Raw genomic sequence first — 21,145 nt, 5'->3', positions numbered from 1 at the left:
AGAGATGGTCAGGGGATGTGAGGTAGAAAAGGGTGATGGCTGATGACTTCAGCAAATCCTTACAACCATGTCTGAGCCTGCAAATGGAATGTGGTTGATGTCTGCAGGTGGAGGAGGAATAGGAGGAAGATTTTTGGTGATTTTAGAAAGAAGGCAGGCTTCTCTTGGACTAGTGATACATGGCAGTGACATTTGCATGCTGTGGGCATGGCTGTGCCTGGGAGATGGGGAATGGCTGCTGCTGGGGGTGGCTGTGCTCAGGCATGGCCCACGAGCTGACCTTGCTCTGCTCCTCTCTTACACTCCCCACACTTGGATGATCCTCAGGAATCAACCATGAGCCTGGAGGAAACACGAACTTCCTGGAGTGATGGGGTACAGATACAAATAGAGGACTCAAACACCTTTGGGACTGGGACATTGAGGTGATTGGTGACCATTGCCAGGTGCATGAAAGAAGCTGGATGAGTTGTGAGGAACTCACAGGCATTTCCAGCTCCACAGAAAACCAGAGCCTTCCAGTTAAAGCAACAGCACTTGACACAAAACCCAGCCCCAAAACACAAAACACCCACAATGACCACAGGCAAAGCCTTGAAAAAACACTTGAGAGATATGTACCAGGTGTCAGAGCTCAGCCATTCTGGTGATAAACAAGCATCAAGGGCTGACATGGCATCAGAGCTACCTCCACATTGCCCTCACTACCTGTAACCAGTGTCTTCAAATCTTTGCTTCACCAACCCCCAGGGACAGGGACATCAACTGGTTGTTTCCTTCACAGCTGTGTCAGTGATGGCCCTTCATGGAGTCCAAAGCACGCTCAGAACCTTAAGTTTTGCTTTGGCCTTCCACTTCATTAGAGGTTTGTTCATTCTTTCTGTAGCTGCAGTTCAGGACCACAGCAGCAGAGGGCTCATTAACATCTAAAATGCCCCTACGTGGCAAGGCTTTAGGCATCATTTTCCTAAATGCTTCAAGTCTGGTGTGGATGATTAGAGAGATTTCAGGAATAGCCAAACAGAGAGCATTTCCATAATAAATAGCAATAAAGCAGTATTTCTTCTATTTCCTTTCCTCCTCACCCTTCCCCCCCTTTCCACAACAGGTGGTATCAGCAGTCTCCTGTTCATATTGATGTGGAGCAGCTCCTGATAAAGACTGAACATGACAAAAATGTGGGTGCCTAGGTCACGAGAGCACCTCCAGAGGAATCACCCTCCTCTGGACCAAAAGGTGGGTGTTCCTGGGAATCTCAGGTGCAACAGCATAGCCATACTTGTGTTGGGGGAGCTTGTCAAATGACCCATCTGCTTTTCTGTAATGGTGTCTGAGTTTGCTTAGGTAAACCCTGACTTGAGCCCCATCCACTCCTGGGTGTTCTCCAGACTCTTGCTTACAGGAACAAAGTCCCAGCAGACCTTGCTGATGAAGATGGAGGCAAAGAAGCCGTGAAGTACCTCAGTCCTGTCTTACGACTTTCAGTCCTCTCTTACTAACTTCAGTAGCAGGCCCGCATTCACCCTGTCTATTCTTTTACTGTAAATGAAGCAGCGTCAGCTCATCTTGTTGCCCTCAGCCTCTGCTGCAGGAGTCAAGTCCAGGGGAGCTTTAGCATCATCCCCACATCCATGAACAAGGTTTCTAAATTCTTCCTTGACAGCTTCCCCTGCTTCCACCTCCTGTGTGCTGCCTTTTTGCCCTGGAGCTTCACCAGCTCAGAGGAGCAGCTTCACGAGATAAATGCTTCTTTCGTGGGTACTTGGAGAGATCACTCTTGTGCTTGGAGCAGGCTGTTCTGTAAGGCTTCTCAGGTTTCCTGAGCTCCTTCACCCTTCAGACCTACTTCCATATCATGATGTCACCATCTCACCGGCCACCCTCCAGTACATCAAAGTCTTCTCGTCTAGAGCCCACCAGCCTGTGCTCTGCTGCTGGCCTTCCTCCCTCCCCTCTGTAAAGCAGTTAGCCCAAGATCCTCTGGACTGTTGGCAGCTGCAGCTTTGCCTGGCCAGTGAATGTTAGGACAATTACAGTTCCCCATAGGAACCTGCTCATTCACTGGTGACTTCCTCACACTGCTGACGGAAGATATTTTCCATTTCTTCTCCATGATCAAATAGTTTGTAACACCCAACACAGTGTCACCATCTACCACGTTTACATGGCAAAGTCTTGGAACAGGGGGTGAGTGTGGGTGTGCTACAGTTGTCACCTCTCCGAGAAGACAACAGGAGTTGGACCGATGTCAGACAAAGCCGATTTCAGCTGGCTCCAAGATAGACCCACTCCTTGACAAATCTGAGCCACTCAGTGATGCTAGCAGCACCTCTGTGATATTCACAGAATCACAGAATGTTAGGGATTGGAAGGGACCTCGAAAGATCATCTAGTCCAATCCCCCTGCCAGGCCAGGAACACCTAGGTGAGGTTACACAGGAAGGCGTCCAGGCGGGTTTTGAATGTCTCCAGGGAAGGAGAATCCACAACCTCCCTGGGCAGCCTGTTCCAGTGTTCTGTCACCCTCACTGAGAAGAAGTTTCTTCTCAAATTTAAGTGGAACCTCTTGTGTTCCAGCTTGAACCCATTACCCCTTGTCTTACTGTCGGTTGTCACCGAGAAGAGCCTGGCTCCATCCTCCTGACACCCACCCTTTATGTATTTATAAACATTGATGAGGTCACCCCTCAGTCTCCTCTTCTCCAAGCTAAAGAGCCCCAGCTCCCTCAGCCTCCTCTTCTCCAAGTTAAAGAGACCCAGCCCCCTCAGCCTTTCCTCATAAGGGAGATGCTCCACTCCCCTCATCTTTGTTGCCCTGCGCTGGACTCCCTCCAGCAGTTCCCTATCCTTCCTGAACTGAGGGGCCCAGAACTGGACACAATATTCCAGATGAGGTCTCACCAGGGCACAGTAGAGGGGAAGGGGAACCTCTCGACCTACTACCCACCCCCATTTCTAATACACCCCAGGATGCCATTGGCCTTCTTGGCCACAAGGGCACAGTGCTGGCTCATGGTCATCCTGCTGTCCACCAGGACCCCCAGGTCCCTTTCCCCTACACTGCTCTCTAATAGGTCATTCCCCAACCTGTACTGGAACCTGGGGTTGTTCCTGCCCAGATGCAAGACTCTACATTTTCCCTTGTTATATTTGATTAAATTTTTCCCCGACCAACTCTCTAGCCTATCCAGATCTTGCTGGATGGCAGCACAGCCTTCTGGTGTGTCAGCCACTCCTCCCAGCTTGGTGTCATCAGCAAACTTGCTGATAGTACACTCAATTCCCTCATCCAAGTCATTGATTAATATATTGGATAGTATTGGTCCCAGAACTGACCCTTGAGGCACTCCACTAGATACAGGCCTCCAACCAGACTCCACCCCATTGATCATGACTCTCTGGCTTCTCTCCTTCAGCCAGTTCACAGTCCACCTCACTACCTGATCATCCAGTCCACACTTCCTCAGTTTTGCCGTGAGGATGCTGTGGGAGACGGTGTCAAATGCTTTGCTGAAGTCAAGGTAGACCACATCCACTGCTCTGCCATCGTGAATCCACCTTGCTACGTCTTCATAAAAGGCTATGAGGTTGGTCAAGCACAACTTCCCCTTGGTGAAGCCATGTTGACTGTTGACCCCAAATACATATTGTATTTGAGAAAGGGTAAAAACCACTGCACAACAGCAGGTGGGAGAGAGGAGGGAGGAAATGTGAGAGAAAAAAAACACTGCAGAGACCAAGGTCATATCCCATAGGACCCAAGTAGGGCCCTCAGCAGGCCAAGGCCTGCTCTCCCGAAATCCTGCTCTTTGCCGTGTTATCATCTTCCAGGAGCCTCAACTCCACTTTCCCACCCCTGACTGTTACATCCCTGACCAACTCTTTCTGGTTTGTAAGTGTGAAGTCCCACAGGGCACCTCACCTTACTGACTCCTCAGCCACTCATGTCAGGAAGATGTTGTCAATGAGCTCCAAAACCCTCCTGGATGGCTGGTACCTTGCAGCTATTGGGATATCTTAGATCTGCCACGAGGACACAGCCCTGTAAACATGAGGCTTCCTTCATTTGTCTGAAAGAGGCCTCATCTAATTCCTCTTCACTGAGGCTGTAGCTGATGTCGATGTTGTTCTGCCCTCTCATGCTGACTCCTCAACCTGCAGCTGACAGCATCTGTCCCCAAGCAGAGCTCCACACATTGCTGCTGCTCTCCCACATAAAGGCAAACTTCCCCTGTGACTCCAGACCTCTGGCATTATGAGAACCAGACCCCCAAGACCCCACAGTTTCTCCAGGAGGGGCTATATGTGGTGTCCTGTAAATCCTCATGCTGTTGTCTTGGGAGAGACACACTCATCAGGAGAAGCCGTCTGCATGCAAACATTAACAGCTGAGCAAATGGAGCTTCAGTCCAGGGAGAGTCCAGATCTGGAGAAAATCTTGGTTTTGCCATCAGAATGCTCTGAAGTTTGATAAGGAGAAGTGACCAGTTCTGTATTGGGGCAGGAGAATACCCCACCCATCAGGACAGAGCAGGACCTCGCACGCTGAGGAGGACCTGACATGCTAGATCGGCCCAAGGCTTTGTGCTTCAAGGAACAGCTGGGGAGGATGGAGAGAGATCAGCAAGGGAAGGAAGATGCTCAGACAAGAGCTAGGTGGGGTAGCAGGGGGAGATGTCTCCAGCCTGCAAGGAAAGAGGTGCAGGTGATGCCACAGCATAGGATAGGCTGTCGTGGAGATGATCAAGGGATGTGAAGCGGCTGAAATCCCACAACGAACATGAAATCCTACCCCTGCTCACCACAAACAGTCCTCTGAGTCCAAAGGGGTCCACAAAGCACCTGCAAAACAAGAAGGAAACGCTGAACCGAGTCACCAGGCACTACTACGCTCCTGAACACCAACCACTGCCTCACCTTCCTGGCTGCTGGTCGGCATGCGGCTTCACCCCTCCGAGCTTGCCTGTAGCACCTGATAAAACAAAGGCACATGCTCAGATGCTGCCCAAAAGCACAGCCTGCCTGCAGACAGTCCCATCTCCCATTCCTTTACCTTGGCTGCTCGCCCACCTGGCCTCTGTCACTTTCAACTGCCACGCTGTTGACCACATTGAGGTTCAGCTACCACCTGTAAAACCCAAGCAAAAGATGCTCAGACCTGCACCAGAAACACAAGATGTGAAACGAGCTGCTGCTTCAGCCCAGCACTCCTTGCTCACTTTGCCCAAGGAGCTGCGCTGCCGATACCTGGCTTTCCTCTCTGCTTCACACCCATAAAGTAGAGAAACAACCAAACTTACATAGAGGCACATGGCACACCTTCCCTCTGAGACCACGCACCAGCCCACCTGCTTACGGCGCTCTGCTTGCCTCTTCTGTCGCTCTTTTGGGCCAAGCTGTCCCTCTGCATCTGAAATCAGCTATTCAACAGGTCACCCAGAAGCTAATCAACAGCCTGACCATTCCACAGATCTGCTTTCTATTCAGAAATAACACCTGAAGCTCTAACCGAGTCCCTAAAACACTGGTGAAGGGACCATCCATTCCCCCTCGCCATGGCTACTCCATCCCAGATGATGGTACAACCTTTGCCTACAGAATTTAATATGTCAAGAAATTAACCATGGACTCCTAGGGCTCAGTCCACCACACCTGACTCTATGCCTCGGGGCAGTGCAGCTCCCAGACAAACACGCATGTGCAAATACTGACACTCCACAGAACGCTACAAACACCGCCACTCCAACAGCACCAAAAAACATTCAACAAGGAGAACAACTCCAACAACAGAGCCAGCACCAAAACAAACTACAGGGAGGTAGTGGTGAGGCGAGGAGCCTCTACTGCAACCCCAAAACAAAAAGGAGCCGAACATCACGGCTCTTTACGAGACGGCGGCACTGGCACAACCGGGTCCTGCAAGACCTAAGAACTTCTTCCCAGCATCCTGAAGTGCCACTCCCTTAGACTGGATGGGTAGAGAGCAGAGCTGCTGACGCAGCCCGGAACAACACTACAAAATACAACTGACCAGAAATGTCTGAGGCGCAAGAACCATCCACGCTTTCAGCTGCTGATACAAGAAAACCAGCACCCAACTGGCAATAGGCCAATCGGCACCGCCATTCCAGACCCTGGAACGGCACCTGAGATGCCTGTGGTGCCCCTCATGCACAACAAGACCCCAGGATTGTCTAAAAGGTGCAAGGCAGTCTTCCCAAAGTACACACCAACGCAGACACAGGCTGGAGCTGCCCTGCCCAAGCTGGCATCGCACTGTAAGGTTCCCTGCGTCCTTTAGCCACCCAAAGGGGACTGTTCCTGGATGGCCCTTTCCCCTCTGAGAACTTTAACTTCCCCCACCCCGCAATTCTCAGCCCCCATGCCTCCACTTATCTTTCAGAGGGCCAAGGGACTGAATTCATCCTCAACATACGAAAACACCACACGGGCTAGCGGGGATCTTCCTGCAGTTGCCACTTTCCCCTTCACCACCTGCAATAAGAAAAAAAAGAAAAATCACAAGCACACTATTTAGCACCAGGATAATATTTACCAGTACTAGTGCAGTAGCCATTGCTCACCTTGGCTGAGTTCTGGGAAGTACATTTGAATGATCTACCGGGGCCACTGCACACTGCAAGGGTTCTGGGGACAACACGGTGTTCTGTGGGTGAACAGGGAGACAATGAGCCACCCCATAGCCTGAAAGACACTCTGCCTTATGACCCTGTTGCTTCCTTCAGCGATGCTAGAACTCCATCTACAGATACAAGACACTCACTCTAACCCCCGCTAGATAACCTGAGCATCAGTCCTAGGAGAAGAGACTATATCAGCAGCTTGGTATACAGCAGTAAAAACCAAAAAACAACACTGCATTTTCATTGCAGTCAGGAGTCACGGGAAAATGCAAAGCTCCTAGAATTGAATCAATAAATTAAGCACAGTTACAAACATACTCTCTACTACAGCTGCTGTTGAACCTTCACTGCTCCTTAAGCTCTTACCTCAAATAGACACCTCCACTTCTCCAAACACATCTGTCCACGTAGATTAAACAGCACAAAAGCTGCCAAGTGCTGAAGGAGCAGCAGAAAGCTAGCACCAAAGCAGCCCTGCAGTACAATGAGCTCCTTGCTCAGGGGCTGGGGCTCAAATACCCCGGGCCCCACCCACCCCCTTCCCACAATCACCTGGGGAAGGGGAGGGGTCAATCATCCTGGACCCCGCCCACCACCCTTTCCAAACCACCTGGGGAAGGGGAGGGGTCAATCACCCCAGGCCCCGCCCACCACCCTTTCCAAACCACCTGGGGAAGGGGAGGGGTCAATCACCCCAGGCCCCGCCCACCAAGGGACCAAAACACCTGGACCCTCACTGGAAATGACAGCACCTGCACTTTTCTACCTCTATTGCAACTGCAATGGGACTGAGTACAGATTTCAACTTAGTTTTTTCTAGGATGTAGATAGAAAATTAAATAAAATAACTATGTTATTAATAAAATTGTGTATTGAAATTTCAGATTAAAAAATTAGGATGCTATTGTGTTACACTAAATTTCTAGCAAGACCACAGATACTACCTGACTTCTACCAGGCGTATATTCTGGGTAGGACTGAATGGCAAAGCATAATTAGATTCCACAAGAATCTCTTCTAAAAAATAACCCAGGGCTTCCTTTGCCTCCCCAGGACCCTCCTCATCTTCCAGGGCTCTCTGGACCCTCCCCAGCTATCGCCTCATCTCCCTGGGGCTCCCCTGAGATCCACCGTCCTCCCCAGAGGACACACTCCTGCTATGTGCTCATTGGTTATACTGACAGTGACCCCACAGCTCTTACTGCCAACACTGTGTGCACTTCTGAAATCTCTCTAATTAACCAGATAAGAACTGAGGAGTTAAGAAAACTCTGCTGAGAGATTTGGCTTGTTGTGTATTTTGCATGTTCATGACCCCTCTGGTGCCAAGTCGCTGGACTGCAGGTCCTGACAGTGGACTGAATGAGCCTCTACAGTGGGAAAAGGCAGCAGCAGAACTCCAAGTTTCTGAGGGAGTTAGTGGGCCCCACCGAGGGCCAACACAGAAGAGACCATGGAAGGAATGAGCAGACAAGGCTGCCATTCATTTGAGCTAATCGAAGTCAGAGGGACTGGTTACAGGTTGAAAATCCCAAGTGGAGATTTCTGTGAAGACATTTGGTGTGTTTCACCAAGCAGGATATTCAAGCTCTGACCCCCATACTCCAGGAATAGGGAACCTTTCCCTGATGGGATGCTCAGGGCTCCTCGTGGGAGCAGTGACGTGTTGGGGTATGTGATGCTGAGGGCAGGACAGTGGTAGGGCTCCTCCCAGGCTCTGTGGAGAGTGGGTGAGGAGGCAACAAAGCGCTGGAGCTGCAAGGAGCTCGTGTCCTCTCAGGGGTCTCAGTGAAAGTCACAGCAGCCATAGCCGAAAGGACAAGGATTTCAGTTCTGTTGCGGGCTCCCAGCCCCCACAAAGGGACTGTCCCCACCACAGGCTGTCCTACACTGTGCTATGCCTGTGCCTCCGTCTCTGCAGACTTTTAACCACCACTCCTGCTCCCTCACCTCGCTCTGGCCCCATCATGTCCCCAGCTTATTGATGACTTTTTTCCTCACTGACAATGAGTGCAAACACCAAGCTGTCATTTTCAGAGGTTTTGCCAATGGTTGTGAGTTCCCAATAAGCTTTGCAACTTCTTCCAAAGCCCAGCGAATGCTCCTTAAGCACAGAAGATGTCCCAGCCCCCAGACTCCCTTGAATCCTCTTTTTGCTCCATATCCCAGGACTTAACAGCACATCCTTCTTCTGCTGCCTCAAAATCAAAATTCAACTTGGTTCATTTCAGCATGACACCCTACCATCCCCCTCTATTTCACAGCTTCTTCCAGTCTTTAACACACAAACAGACACACACCGCCACACATACAACACTCTCTTCCTCCATACCCATGTGTCTTAGTTATATATATACTTATTTATCTATAAGAAAATATTTAACATTCAAACTTGTTTTCACATGGACCAAAATATGTGCCATATTCAAATACAAAGCCTTTTGTCGTCAACAACTGTGACCACCTTAGAATGAACCAGTTCATTGCATGCTGAAGCAACATTGTTCGTCAAGAAACCAGTTTCTGATTTCCCTGTTACTTACTATAAACTTTTTCTCTCCCTGCAGAGCTCATGGTGAGCTTTCCTGGTCATAACAGGGTCGTCTTGACCACCTCTTTGGAAACAGTTGCCTTTTTCTGATTGTCTGTGCTGAAAGACTGGTCAGAGCAATGCACCAAATTGAGCTTGCCTGCAGCAGGATTTTCTGCAGGAGGAGGCACCAACAACATGGCCCTGGGGCTTGGGGGCCCATGGCCGTGCCCCGCAGCGGGATGGTGCCACCCATGGTGGTGGGTAGGGAAAGGCACCAGGAGAAGGGGGAGAAAGCAGCACCGAGAGGCTGTGTCAGGGAAACAGGAATTTATTTCCTTTTTCTTGAGTAAACTGTTGATGGAGCCCTGCTACTGCTTCTGGCTGAGCAGCCTCTTGCAGGGCTGGGGAGAGTCCTGGGGGCTGGGACCCCTCCTCTTTGGGGGGCACCAAGGCTCCCAGGGTGAGTGGTCCCACCCCAAGCCAGGGGCATGTTTGGGCCCTGCAGCTGCTACCTTGGAAGAGACACTCTCATCAGGATAAACCATCGGCATGCAAACATTAACAGCTGAGCAAATGGAACTTCAGTCCAGGGAGAGTCCAGAGTTTGAGAAAATCTGGGATTCACCCATCGGAAAGCTCTGAAGTTGCACAAGGGGAAGTGGCCAATTCTGCATCAGGGCAGGAGAATAACCCCATCCATGAGCACGGATCAGGACCTGACACGCTGAGCAGTGACCCTGAGGAGAAGGGCCTGGGCACTACAAGGCTGCCGCACAAGCCCGTGCTGCACGCTCACCATGAACAAGGCAGCTGCACACGGGGCTGCATGAGGAGGAGAGTGGGGACCCAGACACCTGGAGTTCTCATCCCATTCGGTTCAGCACTGATGTGATCCCCCACACACGGGTGTGTGCCAGTGTGCGGCTTCCCAGTTTGGAGAAGTAGGGAGGAACTGGAGAGTGTAGGACTCTGCCAAGGCAGGGTCCAGGACCTTGTGCACATGGTGTGGGATGCTGAGAGACCTGGGCTGCTTCGGACAGCAGTGCTGGGGAGGCTGCAGCAGTGTAGGAGTAGCCTGAGAGTGCTCGAAGGGTGGTTTCAGAGAGAGTGGAGGTTTTCTTCATATTGGGAAACACCATGAGAAAGAAATAATGGCACACAGTGCAGCTGGGGAGGTCCAGGCTGGACATGAGCAGAAAGGAATGTGACTGGAAGGGCAGTGCTGTGGTGGAGCAGGTCACCCAGAGGGAGTCTGCATCAGCCCAAGGCTTTGCTTCAAGGAACAGCTGGGGAGGATGGAGAGATACCAGCAAAGGAAGGAAGATGCTCAGACAAGAGCAAGGTGGGGCAGCAGGGGGGATGTGTCCAGCCTGCAGGGAAAGAGGTGCAGGGGATGCCACAGCATAGGACAGGCTGTCGTGGAGATGATCAAGGGATGTAAAGAGGCTGAAAGCCCCCAACAGACATGAGCTCCTTCTCCCCTTAGCGATGGCTGTTGTCTCCACCTCTGATGCCTGTGAGGAGACACCTTGTCCTTATAGCACAGGGGCCTCATGGCCTTCTTGTCCCCAGCCAGGAACCTGGGAGGTGTCGGACCATAGTCCTGCCCTTGGCCCTGCGCAGCCCCACATCACAGTGTCCCAGGAAGGGCCCTGGGCAACGTGGGAGGGACAGGATGTGCCTTTCCAGGGTTGAGGGTCAGGGCTTGGCCCTTTGATTAAAGAAACACGTCCAGGTTTACTCAGCATCAGAGAGACCTTCACCTTGGTTGTCCTGACCTGTCATCACTGTCTCCAGTTCTCTTCTCTAACCAGATCGTGGGGTCATTTCCTCAATAGTGTTCCTCAGTGGGACCTATTAACATTACAAGAATCTTTGGAGTTTGAATCTGACTTGGACTCTTGAGAGGTTTCTTCAACTTCCCCTCAGGGTCTGAGGTTCATGGACTCACCAGCAAACCCACCAGAGGGGTCATTAAAGCTCCTTGGGCTGCTCCTGTGCTGCTGAGCTGGGCTGGGCTCCTGGGACAGAGGGAGCTCACGGCAAGTGGCAGCCCTGCAGAGAGACAGCTCTGCCCAGGAGCAGCTCCTCTGCAAAGCGCAGCAGGGCTGAGGGCTCTGCCTGGGGATCTCAGGGAGACGAGCAAGGCAGAGAGAGATTAAAGGTGGTCAGGATGGGGAGGATGACTGAGAGCTCACTGGAGGAGAAATCTTTGCAGCCCTTGCCATGGTAAGTCTCTGGGTGCCGGGCAATGCAGCTGTAGCTCCTGGAGGCATCTCGTCAAGTTAGCACAGGCACAGCTTAGAGGGATCTGTAAGGAGGGGGCTCTTGTCAGGCAATTTTGAACAGCTGTGTAGCTGGGTGAGCACCCATGGGTGCCCAGGGCTGTCCTGCAGAGCAGGGTCCCTGCACCCCAGGGCTGTGCCAGGGCAGGGACTCTGCCGCCTGCCAGGGTCAGCGCTCAGCCTGCCCGGGGAGATCCCCACGGTGCTGTGGGGAGAAGCTGTCAGGGGAAGGAACAATGTCTGGCTGGACAGGGTCCTGCTATGGAATGGGTGATGTTTGTGTCAGGGCTGCTCACAGCTCCAGAACACTTTAGGAGATTCCCAGGAGGCTTCCAAAGAAGCACAGCAGGACAGGGCCTCTGTGGAAGGGAAGGATCCTATTCTAACAGTCTCATACTCTGGGTCGTCTATGTGGCCAAAGGGACACAGAAATTAATGTCTCCGTTCAGCAGGAGGCACTGAAATCTGTTACTTTTTGAGGTGAATACACCTGGGAGTATCAGAAATGGACACATCCTGGCTTACAGACAGGACCAGGATCACTTTTCCAGCCTCATCAGGGCTGGTCTGATGTTCCCATCAGAGCGGGCCCACACAGAGCTGCCCCTGGGCAGTGCCCGGCTGCTGGGAGGGGTCTGCAGGGCAGAGCTGAGCACACAGCGGCTGGCATGGGGTCTGTGACACTGACAGGAGGAGACCTGGGCACAGAGACACAGCTGCAGGCAGGGACAGCTCCAGGCAGCAGAGCAGGGGCTGTTCAGGAGCTCGTTTGCTCCGTCTCTGCAGATGGCTGCTGGGTGTTGTCTGCTGGGCAATGATCTGACTGTCCCTTTAGCACATCCCACCTTCAGGAGCCCTGACTCTGCTCTGCCTGTCCTGCTGGGCTCACCAGCTGCCCCCAGAAAGGCCCAGCTCTGCTGTAGGATGCCAGGAGTGCTGAGCCTTTCCTTGGGGTCCGCACTCTCCTGCCAGAGTCCTTTGCTTCTCTGGGGGAGGGGTTGTGTCCTGCTCTCTCCATCACATCTCCACCTCTGGGCTGGGACAGAGAGGAGTTTGCAGATCTGCCCTTTCAAACAGGGCTCCCCTGCTCCAGTGTGAGTCCAGTTTTGGGTTTTGCTTTAAAGAGAGATTTGTTTATGGAATTGTTTTCAAGGCAGCACAAGTGAAATAACAAGGCAAATGGTTAAAATCTGCTCTCCTAACTCTGCGCCGAGCCACAGAGTGATGAGCCCTTTTGCCTGTCCTATCTCAAGTCTCTTCACATTTTCAGTCACGTAAAAAAGGATTTCAACCCCTGCAAAACTACAGTCATGAGATGTGATGGTGGAAAATTAAAAACACAGACAAAATTATTATAATGACATACTAAGCCTCTGCTCTGCAGCCCATGCTATTAAGTGTCACGAGTGCAGATATAGAACTTTTCTATTAACGGTGCATAAAATATGAGATTGCTTGTGAATGTCAGAGCTGTCACCATCCAGCTCCCATGTTCCCACTACAGCACAGCAAAGTGAACTGCTTGCCAGCACATGGGCAGAGGTCCGGCTCCTCATGACACACTCAGCCAGCACACAACAGAGAAAGGAAATGCATTTCATTTGGGGATATTTATACGAAAAATGGAGTGGCTTTGCTCAGAGGAGTCTGACCTCATGTTAAGTTATTGTTTCCTTTTTTTGAACAGAGCCCCATGCTGAGAAACAGCAAATGTCCAACAGCAGCTCCATCACCCAGTTCCTCCTCCTGACGTTCACAGACACACGGGAGCTGCAGCTCTTGCACTTCTGGCTCTTCCTGGGCATCTACCTGGCTGCCCTCCTGGGCAACGGCCTCATCATCACCACCATAGCCTGTGACCAGCACCTCCACACCCCCATGTACTTCTTCCTGCTCAACCTCTCCCTTCTCGACCTGGGCTGCATCTCCACCACTGTTCCCAAATCCATGGCCAACTCCCTCTGGGACACCAGGGCCATCTCATATGTAGGATGTGCTGCACAGCTCTTTTTGTTTGCCTTGTTGATAGTAGCAGAGTATTCTATGCTTACAGTCATGTCCTACGACCGCTACGTTGCCATCTGCAAACCCCTGCACTACGGGACCCTCCTGGGCAGCAGAGCTTGTGTCCACATGGCAGCAGCTGCCTGGGCCACTGGGTTTCTCACTGCTCTGCTGCACATGGCCAATACATTTTCACTGCCACTGTGCAAGGGCAATGCCCTGGACCAGTTCTTCTGTGAAATCCCCCAAATCCTCAAGCTCTCCTGCTCAGATGCCTACCTCAGAGAACTTGGGCTTATTGTGGTTAGTGCCTGTTTAGTTTTTATGTGTTTCATTTTCATCGTGCTGTCCTATGTACAGATCTTCAGGGCTGTGCTGAGGATCCCCTGTGAGCAGGGACGGCGCAAAGCCTTTTCCATGTGTCTCCCTCACCTGGCCGTGGTCTCCCTGTTTGTCAGCACTATCATGTTTTCCCATCTGAAACTCCCCTCCATCTCTTCCCCATCCTTGGACCTGGTGGTGTCGGTTCTGTACTCGGTGGTGCCTCCAGCAGTGAACCCCCTCATCTATAGCATGAGGAACCAGGAGCTCAAGGATGCCCTGAGGAAACTAATGGCTGGATGCTTTTCAAAAGCAATAATCTGCTCCTCTTTTGCCCATCACCTGTGATATAACTCATGAAAGGTCCAGCTGCTCCTTTTTATGTTTTGAGAGTTGTTGATGTTGTTTTGGAGATGGAGGCAGGCTTGTTCGCTTTTGCTTCTTTTTGACTGTGATAATATTGCTCACAAAGAAATGTCATTATTAAGCCCACTTCTAATTCTCTGACTACCTTTATATCTTGATTCATAGACAGTGTAAATGGGAACCCGTGCTCTCTGTGTTTTGAACAAAATAAGGGACCCTGCAATGAGTCGTTTGTCTGAGATCCTTCCTCTGAGACCTTTGTGAAGCTGAAGGCAAAGTGCCTGTGAGCAGAGGCGGAGGGAAGAAATACCAGCACAGGTGTTCTGCTCAGGAGCACCAGCGCTTGGCCTTCCAGAGCTGTTCTCGTTCCACTCCCACACTCTCCTTCTCATCCCTTGTGTTGGTGCAAGGCCTGAGTGCTCTGGCAGCTTGGTCACCGTCCTGCTGTGTGTCAGTCCTGTGAGCGCAGGCAGGGACAGGCAATGGGCACTTGTGTGACAGAGCTGGCCTCAGAACTGCCCTTCCAGAAAGAACATTCCCAATACAGTGACTGACAGATTGAAAAGCTAAAAACTGTAGGTGTGCAGGTTTGGGCCACAAAGCAGTGTCCTCTCACAGCCAGGCCTCCTGCCAGAGACCTGCAGGACCAGTAGAGCAGGGTCCGGGCTGTGCCCATGTGCATTCTCCTGTCAGGGTCCTTTGCTTCTCTTGGTGAGGGATCGTGTCCTGCTCTCTCCATCACACCTCCACCTCTTGGCTGGGACAGAGAGAATTTGCAGATCTGCCCTTTCATAAAGGGCTCCCCTTTTTCAGTGTGAGTCCAGTTTTGTTTATGAAATTGTTTTCAAGGCAGCACAAGGACCTACAGGGATCATGGAGTCCAACTCCTGTCCCTGCACAGGACACCCCACAGGTCACGCCGTGTGGCTGAGGACGTTGTCCAGTCTCTTCTTGAACACTGTCAGGCTTGGGGCCGTCACAGCTCCCTGGGGAGCCTGTTCCAGTGCCCAGCACCCTCTAAGTGAAGAACCTTTTTCCTCATGTCCAACCTCACCCTCCCCTGGCACATCATCCTGCCATTCCCTCGGGTTCTGTTACTGGTCACCAGAGAGAAGAGATCTGTATCTTCCCTTCCTTCTCCCCTTGTGAGGAGGCTGCAGACACCATGAGGTCTCCTTTCAGTCTTTTCTTCAGCTCTGATGGTGAGAAACCGCTTGGTTTGCTTTCTGAAGCAGAAAGGAGAAGCCATGACCTCCAGGCAACGGGAAGGGGGATCCTGTCCCTCACACACGGCTCAGGGCTCTTCCTGGGACCGTGGGATGTGGGTTTGCAAGGCCGAGGGAAGGACAACATTGGTACAACAACTTCCAGCTTCCCCATGGGGCTGCAAGGAGGCAACGAGGCCCCAGTGCCATGAGGACAACATGTCTTCTCCCAGGCCTCGGCGGCAGAGACAACTGCCATGGCCAAGGGGACAGAGATCTGGGATCTGTTGGTCCCTTCCAGCCTTGCCAGCGCCCTTTGCCATCTCCATCACAGGCTGTTCTACACAGTCCTACACCTGCCCCTCTTTCCCTGCAGGCTGCAGACACCCGTCTCACTTCCCCACCTGCTCTCACCCCAGCATTTCTGTCCCTTCACTGATGTGTCTGCACCCTCACTAGCTGTTCTTTGGAACACAAAGCCATGGGCTGAGCCAGCTCCCTCTGGGTGACCTCTTGCACCACAGCACTGCCCTTCCAGTGACATTTCTTTCTCCTGATATCCAGTCTCCATCTTCCAAGTTGCACTTTGTGATGTTTTTTCTCTCTCTTGCTTTTTTGTGCTCTTAAGGAAAACTCAACCATCTCAAAAATTGCTCTTCAAGCAAGGAACCCAATCCGTTAGGCTTCTTGTGGTCTTTTACTTGACCAGAGAGAAGTCACCTCACCATGATCTTCTAAATCCCATGACTGCTGCTGGCCTTTCAGCTTCTGTGATAGACACGACCATGTCCCAGCTGCTGTCCCGTCATGTACTCAGGCAGAATGGACACGACAACCTTTCTCCAAGGCCTCTGCCTGGGCAGAGCCTGTGGGTACTTTGGCAGAGGTTCTTTCCCAGCCATGTTCGTGCTGCTAGGCTGTCACCTCCAGAGACAGAACTGACCTCACAGTCCCCTTCACAGCCACATGCTGCTTACTGGATTATGAGTTTCTGAGACACAACTGACCTCAAAACACCATACTCCTCCATCACCCACTTTATGGCCCAGGACCTGACGAGGTAAAAGTATGCTTGTTTTATGAATTTGATGAAATCTATTTCCTGCTAACGGAGAATGAGAGAATGGAGAAACATTCTTCACAGGAAGTGCTGTATTTATGTTGACACATTTTAGATCTCCTACTCTGCCTGTTTATTTTTTTTTTCTTCTTCATACATATGTTCAGTTTTCAAAAACCTCTCCAAGGTAAAGATTCATTTAATCATAGAATAACTCGGATTTGAAGAGAGCCCTAAACATCATCTTGTCTGACTCTCCTGTTCGAGTCAGGGTCAACCAGGTGAGGTTATTCAAGACCTCTGCCTAGCTTTGCGTTATCCTCAAAAGAGCTGCTAATGCACTCGTCACATCATACAGGGTGAGAATAAAGACATTCAACAGTGTTTGCCAAATGCTGGTCACTGTGGGATGTCACCAGTAACATATTGCACAGAAATATTTGTACCTTTTATGACATTTGTGCTTGATCATTCAGCCACGTTCCCACCCAACATCCATTTCTTCAGCCCAGACAGCACCAATCTGGCTATAAGGACACCACAGGAGACCATGTCTGAGGCCTTGCAAAACTCCATGTACACGACATACCCTCCTTTCCCCTGCATATTTTGTTTCAGCAATTGCTTTCTTGTCCTTCAAGTGCTGGGAAATGGCTACAGGAGAATGTGTCCAATCCACTCCCCAGGGACAGAGGCAGGTTGATCAGCCTGTAGTTCTCCCAGTTCTTATTTCTGCCCTTCCTGAAGACAGCTTTGATGTCTGCCTTTTCCAAGCACCCCACAACTGCTCTGGTTGCTCCGGTGCTTTCAGAGTGCAACCCAGAATCACAGGCAATGTTGATGTAGCAGACAGGAGCACTTGCAATGAGCCTGTCCAAGACAGCTGAGATGAATCTCACTGATCCAGTGGAGTTTGTTCCTGGAGTCACACACAAAATGTCAGGTTCTGTCAGGTGTCCACATCTGAGGTGGCCTCATGGACTCCTTATGCACCCAAGGATGTTCAGAGACAGAGTCTTTCCATTTTACACACAGAGGCAGGAGTCACAGTGTCCCTCTGGCCTCCTGTTGCCAATCCCAAAAGATGGGAGGCATCTCAGCCCTGTGGTGTGTCACTCTGCTCTGCACTCATCTGACATGTCCCACGTCATGAGGAATGGACACGGGGACCTCAGTTCAAGAAAGCACATCCCAGTGCTGCATTCAGGTGGTTTCCCATGGGGTGTTCCTCCCAACATGAAGAGACCTCAAGACCTTGTCTGTGCCACAGGCCTTCACGGAACCCCAAGGAACAGTTGATGGTGTTTGTGCTCACTCGCATTCATGTCACCTCACAGACATGATGTGCGTGCTTACATCTCATCCGTAAAAAGCAAACAGACTGCTGAACTACTTGTTCAGTGTTAATCCATGGAGGGAAGAACAACCTCTGTGGGTGAGAGGCCAGTGCAGGAAATGGTGGTTGTGAGGGGCCAGTCCGTGATGATTGTCCTGAAGGCTCATTCCAAAGGGCACAGCCCAGACCCTGCTCTGCTGGTCCTGCAGGTCTCTGGCAGGAGGCCTGGCTGTGAGAGGACACTGCTGTGTGCCCATCCCTACACACACACACTGTTCAGCTGTACACTGGTGTTTCAACCTGCAGACTGCTTTCTTGTGCATGTTCTTGAGAGAAAATTGAAGGAGACCTAAGCCTTCAGGCCCTGTCCATACGAGGTCACCTTTCTTTCTGGTAAGGCTGCTCTGAGGCCAGCTCTGTCACACAAGTGCCCATTGCCTGTCCCTGCCTGTGCTCACAGGACTGACACACAGCAGGATGGTGACCAAGCTGCCAGAGCACTCAGGCCTTGCACCAACAGAAGGGATGAGAAGGAGAGTATGGGAGTGGAATGAGAACAGCTCTGGAAGACCAAGGGCTGGTGCTCCCTGGCAGTGCTGCCAGGATGAGACTCTGTTCCCCTCCACCAATACAGACAGAAACTGTCCCTGCAGCTCCAAAAAGGCCTTAAAAGAAGACCTCAGGGGAAAAAGAAAACAAAACAAAACACTGCAGGGTCCTTTATTTTGTTTAAAAACACAGAGAAAATGGCTCCTCATTTACATAGACACTTGGTCAGAAAAAAAGGCAGACAGTGAATTTGGAAAGCGATGAGAACATTATCATAAAACACAACCACAACAACAAAACAAGAATGGTTGAGCCTGCAATGAGTTACGCAATAACTGCTATGCAGAGGATGACAGTTTGTTGCTGTTTGTTATTGAAAACGTCCAGTCATCAGTTTCCACAGGGCATGCTTGAGCTTCTGGTTCGTCATGCAGTAGATGAGGGGGTTCACTGCTGGAGGCACCACTGAGTACAGAACAGACACCACCAGATCCAGGATGCAGGAAGAGATGGAGGGGGGCTTCAGGTGGGCAAACGTGGCAGTGCTGACAAACAGGGAGACCACGGCCAGGTGAGGGAGGCACGTGGAAAAGGCTTTGTGCCGTCCCTGCTCAGAGGGGATCCTCAGCACAGCCCTGAAGATCTGCACATAGGGCAGCACAATGAACACAAAACACCCAAATGATAAACAGACACTAAGCACGAGGAGCCCAGCCTCCCTGAGGTAGGCACCTGAGCAGGAGAGCTTGAGTATCTGGGGGATTTCACAGAAGAACTGGTGCAAGGCATTGCCCTTGCACAGTGGCAGTGAAAATGTATTGGCCGTGTGCAGCAGAGCATTGAGAAACTCACTGGCCCGGGCAGCTGCTGCCATGTGGACACAAGCTCTGCTGCCCAGGAGGGTCCCGTAGTGCAGGGGTTTGCAGATGGCAACGTAGCGGTCGTAGGACATGACTGTGAGTAGAGAATACTCTACTGTGATCAAAGAGAAAAAAAAAAAGACCTGGGCAGCACATCCTACATATGAGATGGCCCTTGTGTCCCAAAGGGAATTAGCCATGGATTTGGGGACAGTGGTAAAGATGGAGGTCGAGGAGAGAGAGGTTGAGGAGGAAGAAGTACATGGGGGCGTGGAGGTGCTGGTCACAGGCTATGGTGGTGATGATGAGGCCGTTGCCCAGGAGGGCAGCCAGGTAGATGCCCAGGAAGAGCCAGAAGTGCAAGAGCTGCAGCTCCCGTGTGTCTGTGAACGCCAGGAGGAGGAACTGGGTGATGGAGCTGCTGTTGGACATTTGCTCTGCCTATGAACATGAGGACCTGTCATAGGAGAAGACAGTGACAAGTTAGGGGGGACTTCTCTGAGCAAAATAAACATGCCATTTCTCGTGGAATACCTCAACCCTGAAGGAGGCATGCGTCTTCTAATTTTCCTTTTCTACCAAATTACAAATACAGTTCATCACAGCTTAAAATGCAGCTTGGGCATCTAGTTTCCATGAATGCATGGAAATGCCCTCTGGGGCAAGACCCCATGGGTTGGTGCCAGAAATGAAAGGGACCCACATTCCCACCCCAATCCCAGAGAGTAAGAGCACCAGGGACAGGTGGAGAAACAGGGAAGAACACTGCAGTGCTCCTGAAAAATAAAGCAAGGACAGAAAGGCAGACAGGCACAATGTGAAACCTCCTCCTTACCTGGCTGTGCTGCTGCCACTCACATGATGACACTTTTAGCACCTTTTTGTGTACCACATTCCAGAAACCCTTCACCTGGAGGTCCAGCTGCTGAGGTGGAGACTCATGACCTGGACCCCATGGCTTTGGGGCAGAGGCTCTGCTGGGGAGGGGAGAACACCAGGGGGTTGCACTGGGAAATGTGTCTGCACTGCAGGGGAGAGCAGGGGTGTTGCTGAATCCACTCCCCAGCATTTCTGGTTGCAGCTCCCTCTCCTTGCCCATGTCTCTGCTGCCTGGAGCTGTCCCTGCTGGGAGCTGTTTCTCTGCCCCTGAATCTGCTGTCTGTCAGTGTCACAGAGCCCGTCTCACCCGCTGTGTGCTCAGCTCTGTCCTGCTCACACCTCCTGGCACTGGCCACTGCCCAGGGGCAGCTCTGTGTGTGCAGGGACTCAGGAGCAGCTCTGACGAGTCCTAATGAGAACTGGGGTCTTAGCGCCTTCTCCAGGGCAGAGGAATAAATTCCCATGTCCCACTGCCCACCCAGCCAACCAAGAGTGGAAAAAACTCAAAACTTAAAATCATCTCTATGAGATAAATGCTTCCTCAGTGTCCTTCAGAAGGAACATCTGCAAATATCCTGGGGGTGAGCTGGGGCTGTGAGCTGTCCTGACCCACGCAGCTCCCTCTGAACAGCAGAAGGATCCTGCCCTGCTGGGGGTTGCTCCTTCCACCCACAGCTTCTCCCCTCAGTGTTGCTGGGATCTCCCTGGGCAGGCTGAGCACTGACCCTGGCAGGCAGCACAGTCTCTGCCTTGGCAGAGCCCTGGGGTGCAGGGACCCTGCTCTGCAGGACAGCCCTGGGCACCCCTGGGTGCACATTGACATTTACACTCCACGGTCATCCTTGGGAGAACGCAGCATTCATGTCTTGTCACTCTGGCAGTGCAGAAGGGAATCCCTGCTCTGCAGCACATCCTCCTCCTCTTGTCAGAGAATCTCTGAGAGTTGCACTTATGCCTCTTGTAAGTTCTGCAATGTGACAGCTTTCTGAGATTCTACCAAGATTTGCAGATGCAATACTCTGCAGCCACAGGCATCATATCTCTGGAGATTTCTCCCACAGAGATCTCTCAGCATCCTCCAACCCCAGCCTGTGTTTCCCCTC

General features: G+C 51.6%; 1 protein-coding gene across 1 annotated transcript; it reads left to right on the top strand.

Moving 5' to 3' along the window:
* Positions 1–13,172: 13,172 nt before the first annotated feature.
* Positions 13,173–14,135, top strand: LOC135993638 (olfactory receptor 14J1-like). Its single transcript, XM_065643649.1, has one exon. It carries the CDS (start codon positions 13,173–13,175, stop codon positions 14,133–14,135), a length of 963 nt encoding a protein of 320 aa, XP_065499721.1.
* The last annotated feature ends 7,010 nt before the right edge of the window (positions 14,136–21,145 follow it).

Source organism: Caloenas nicobarica, chromosome 12 (assembly GCF_036013445.1).
Source record: "Caloenas nicobarica isolate bCalNic1 chromosome 12, bCalNic1.hap1, whole genome shotgun sequence".
Classification (NCBI taxonomy): domain Eukaryota; kingdom Metazoa; phylum Chordata; class Aves; order Columbiformes; family Columbidae; genus Caloenas; species Caloenas nicobarica.
The sequence above is the reverse complement of the archived record's forward strand: the minus strand, read 5'-3'. Positions and strand labels throughout refer to the sequence as shown.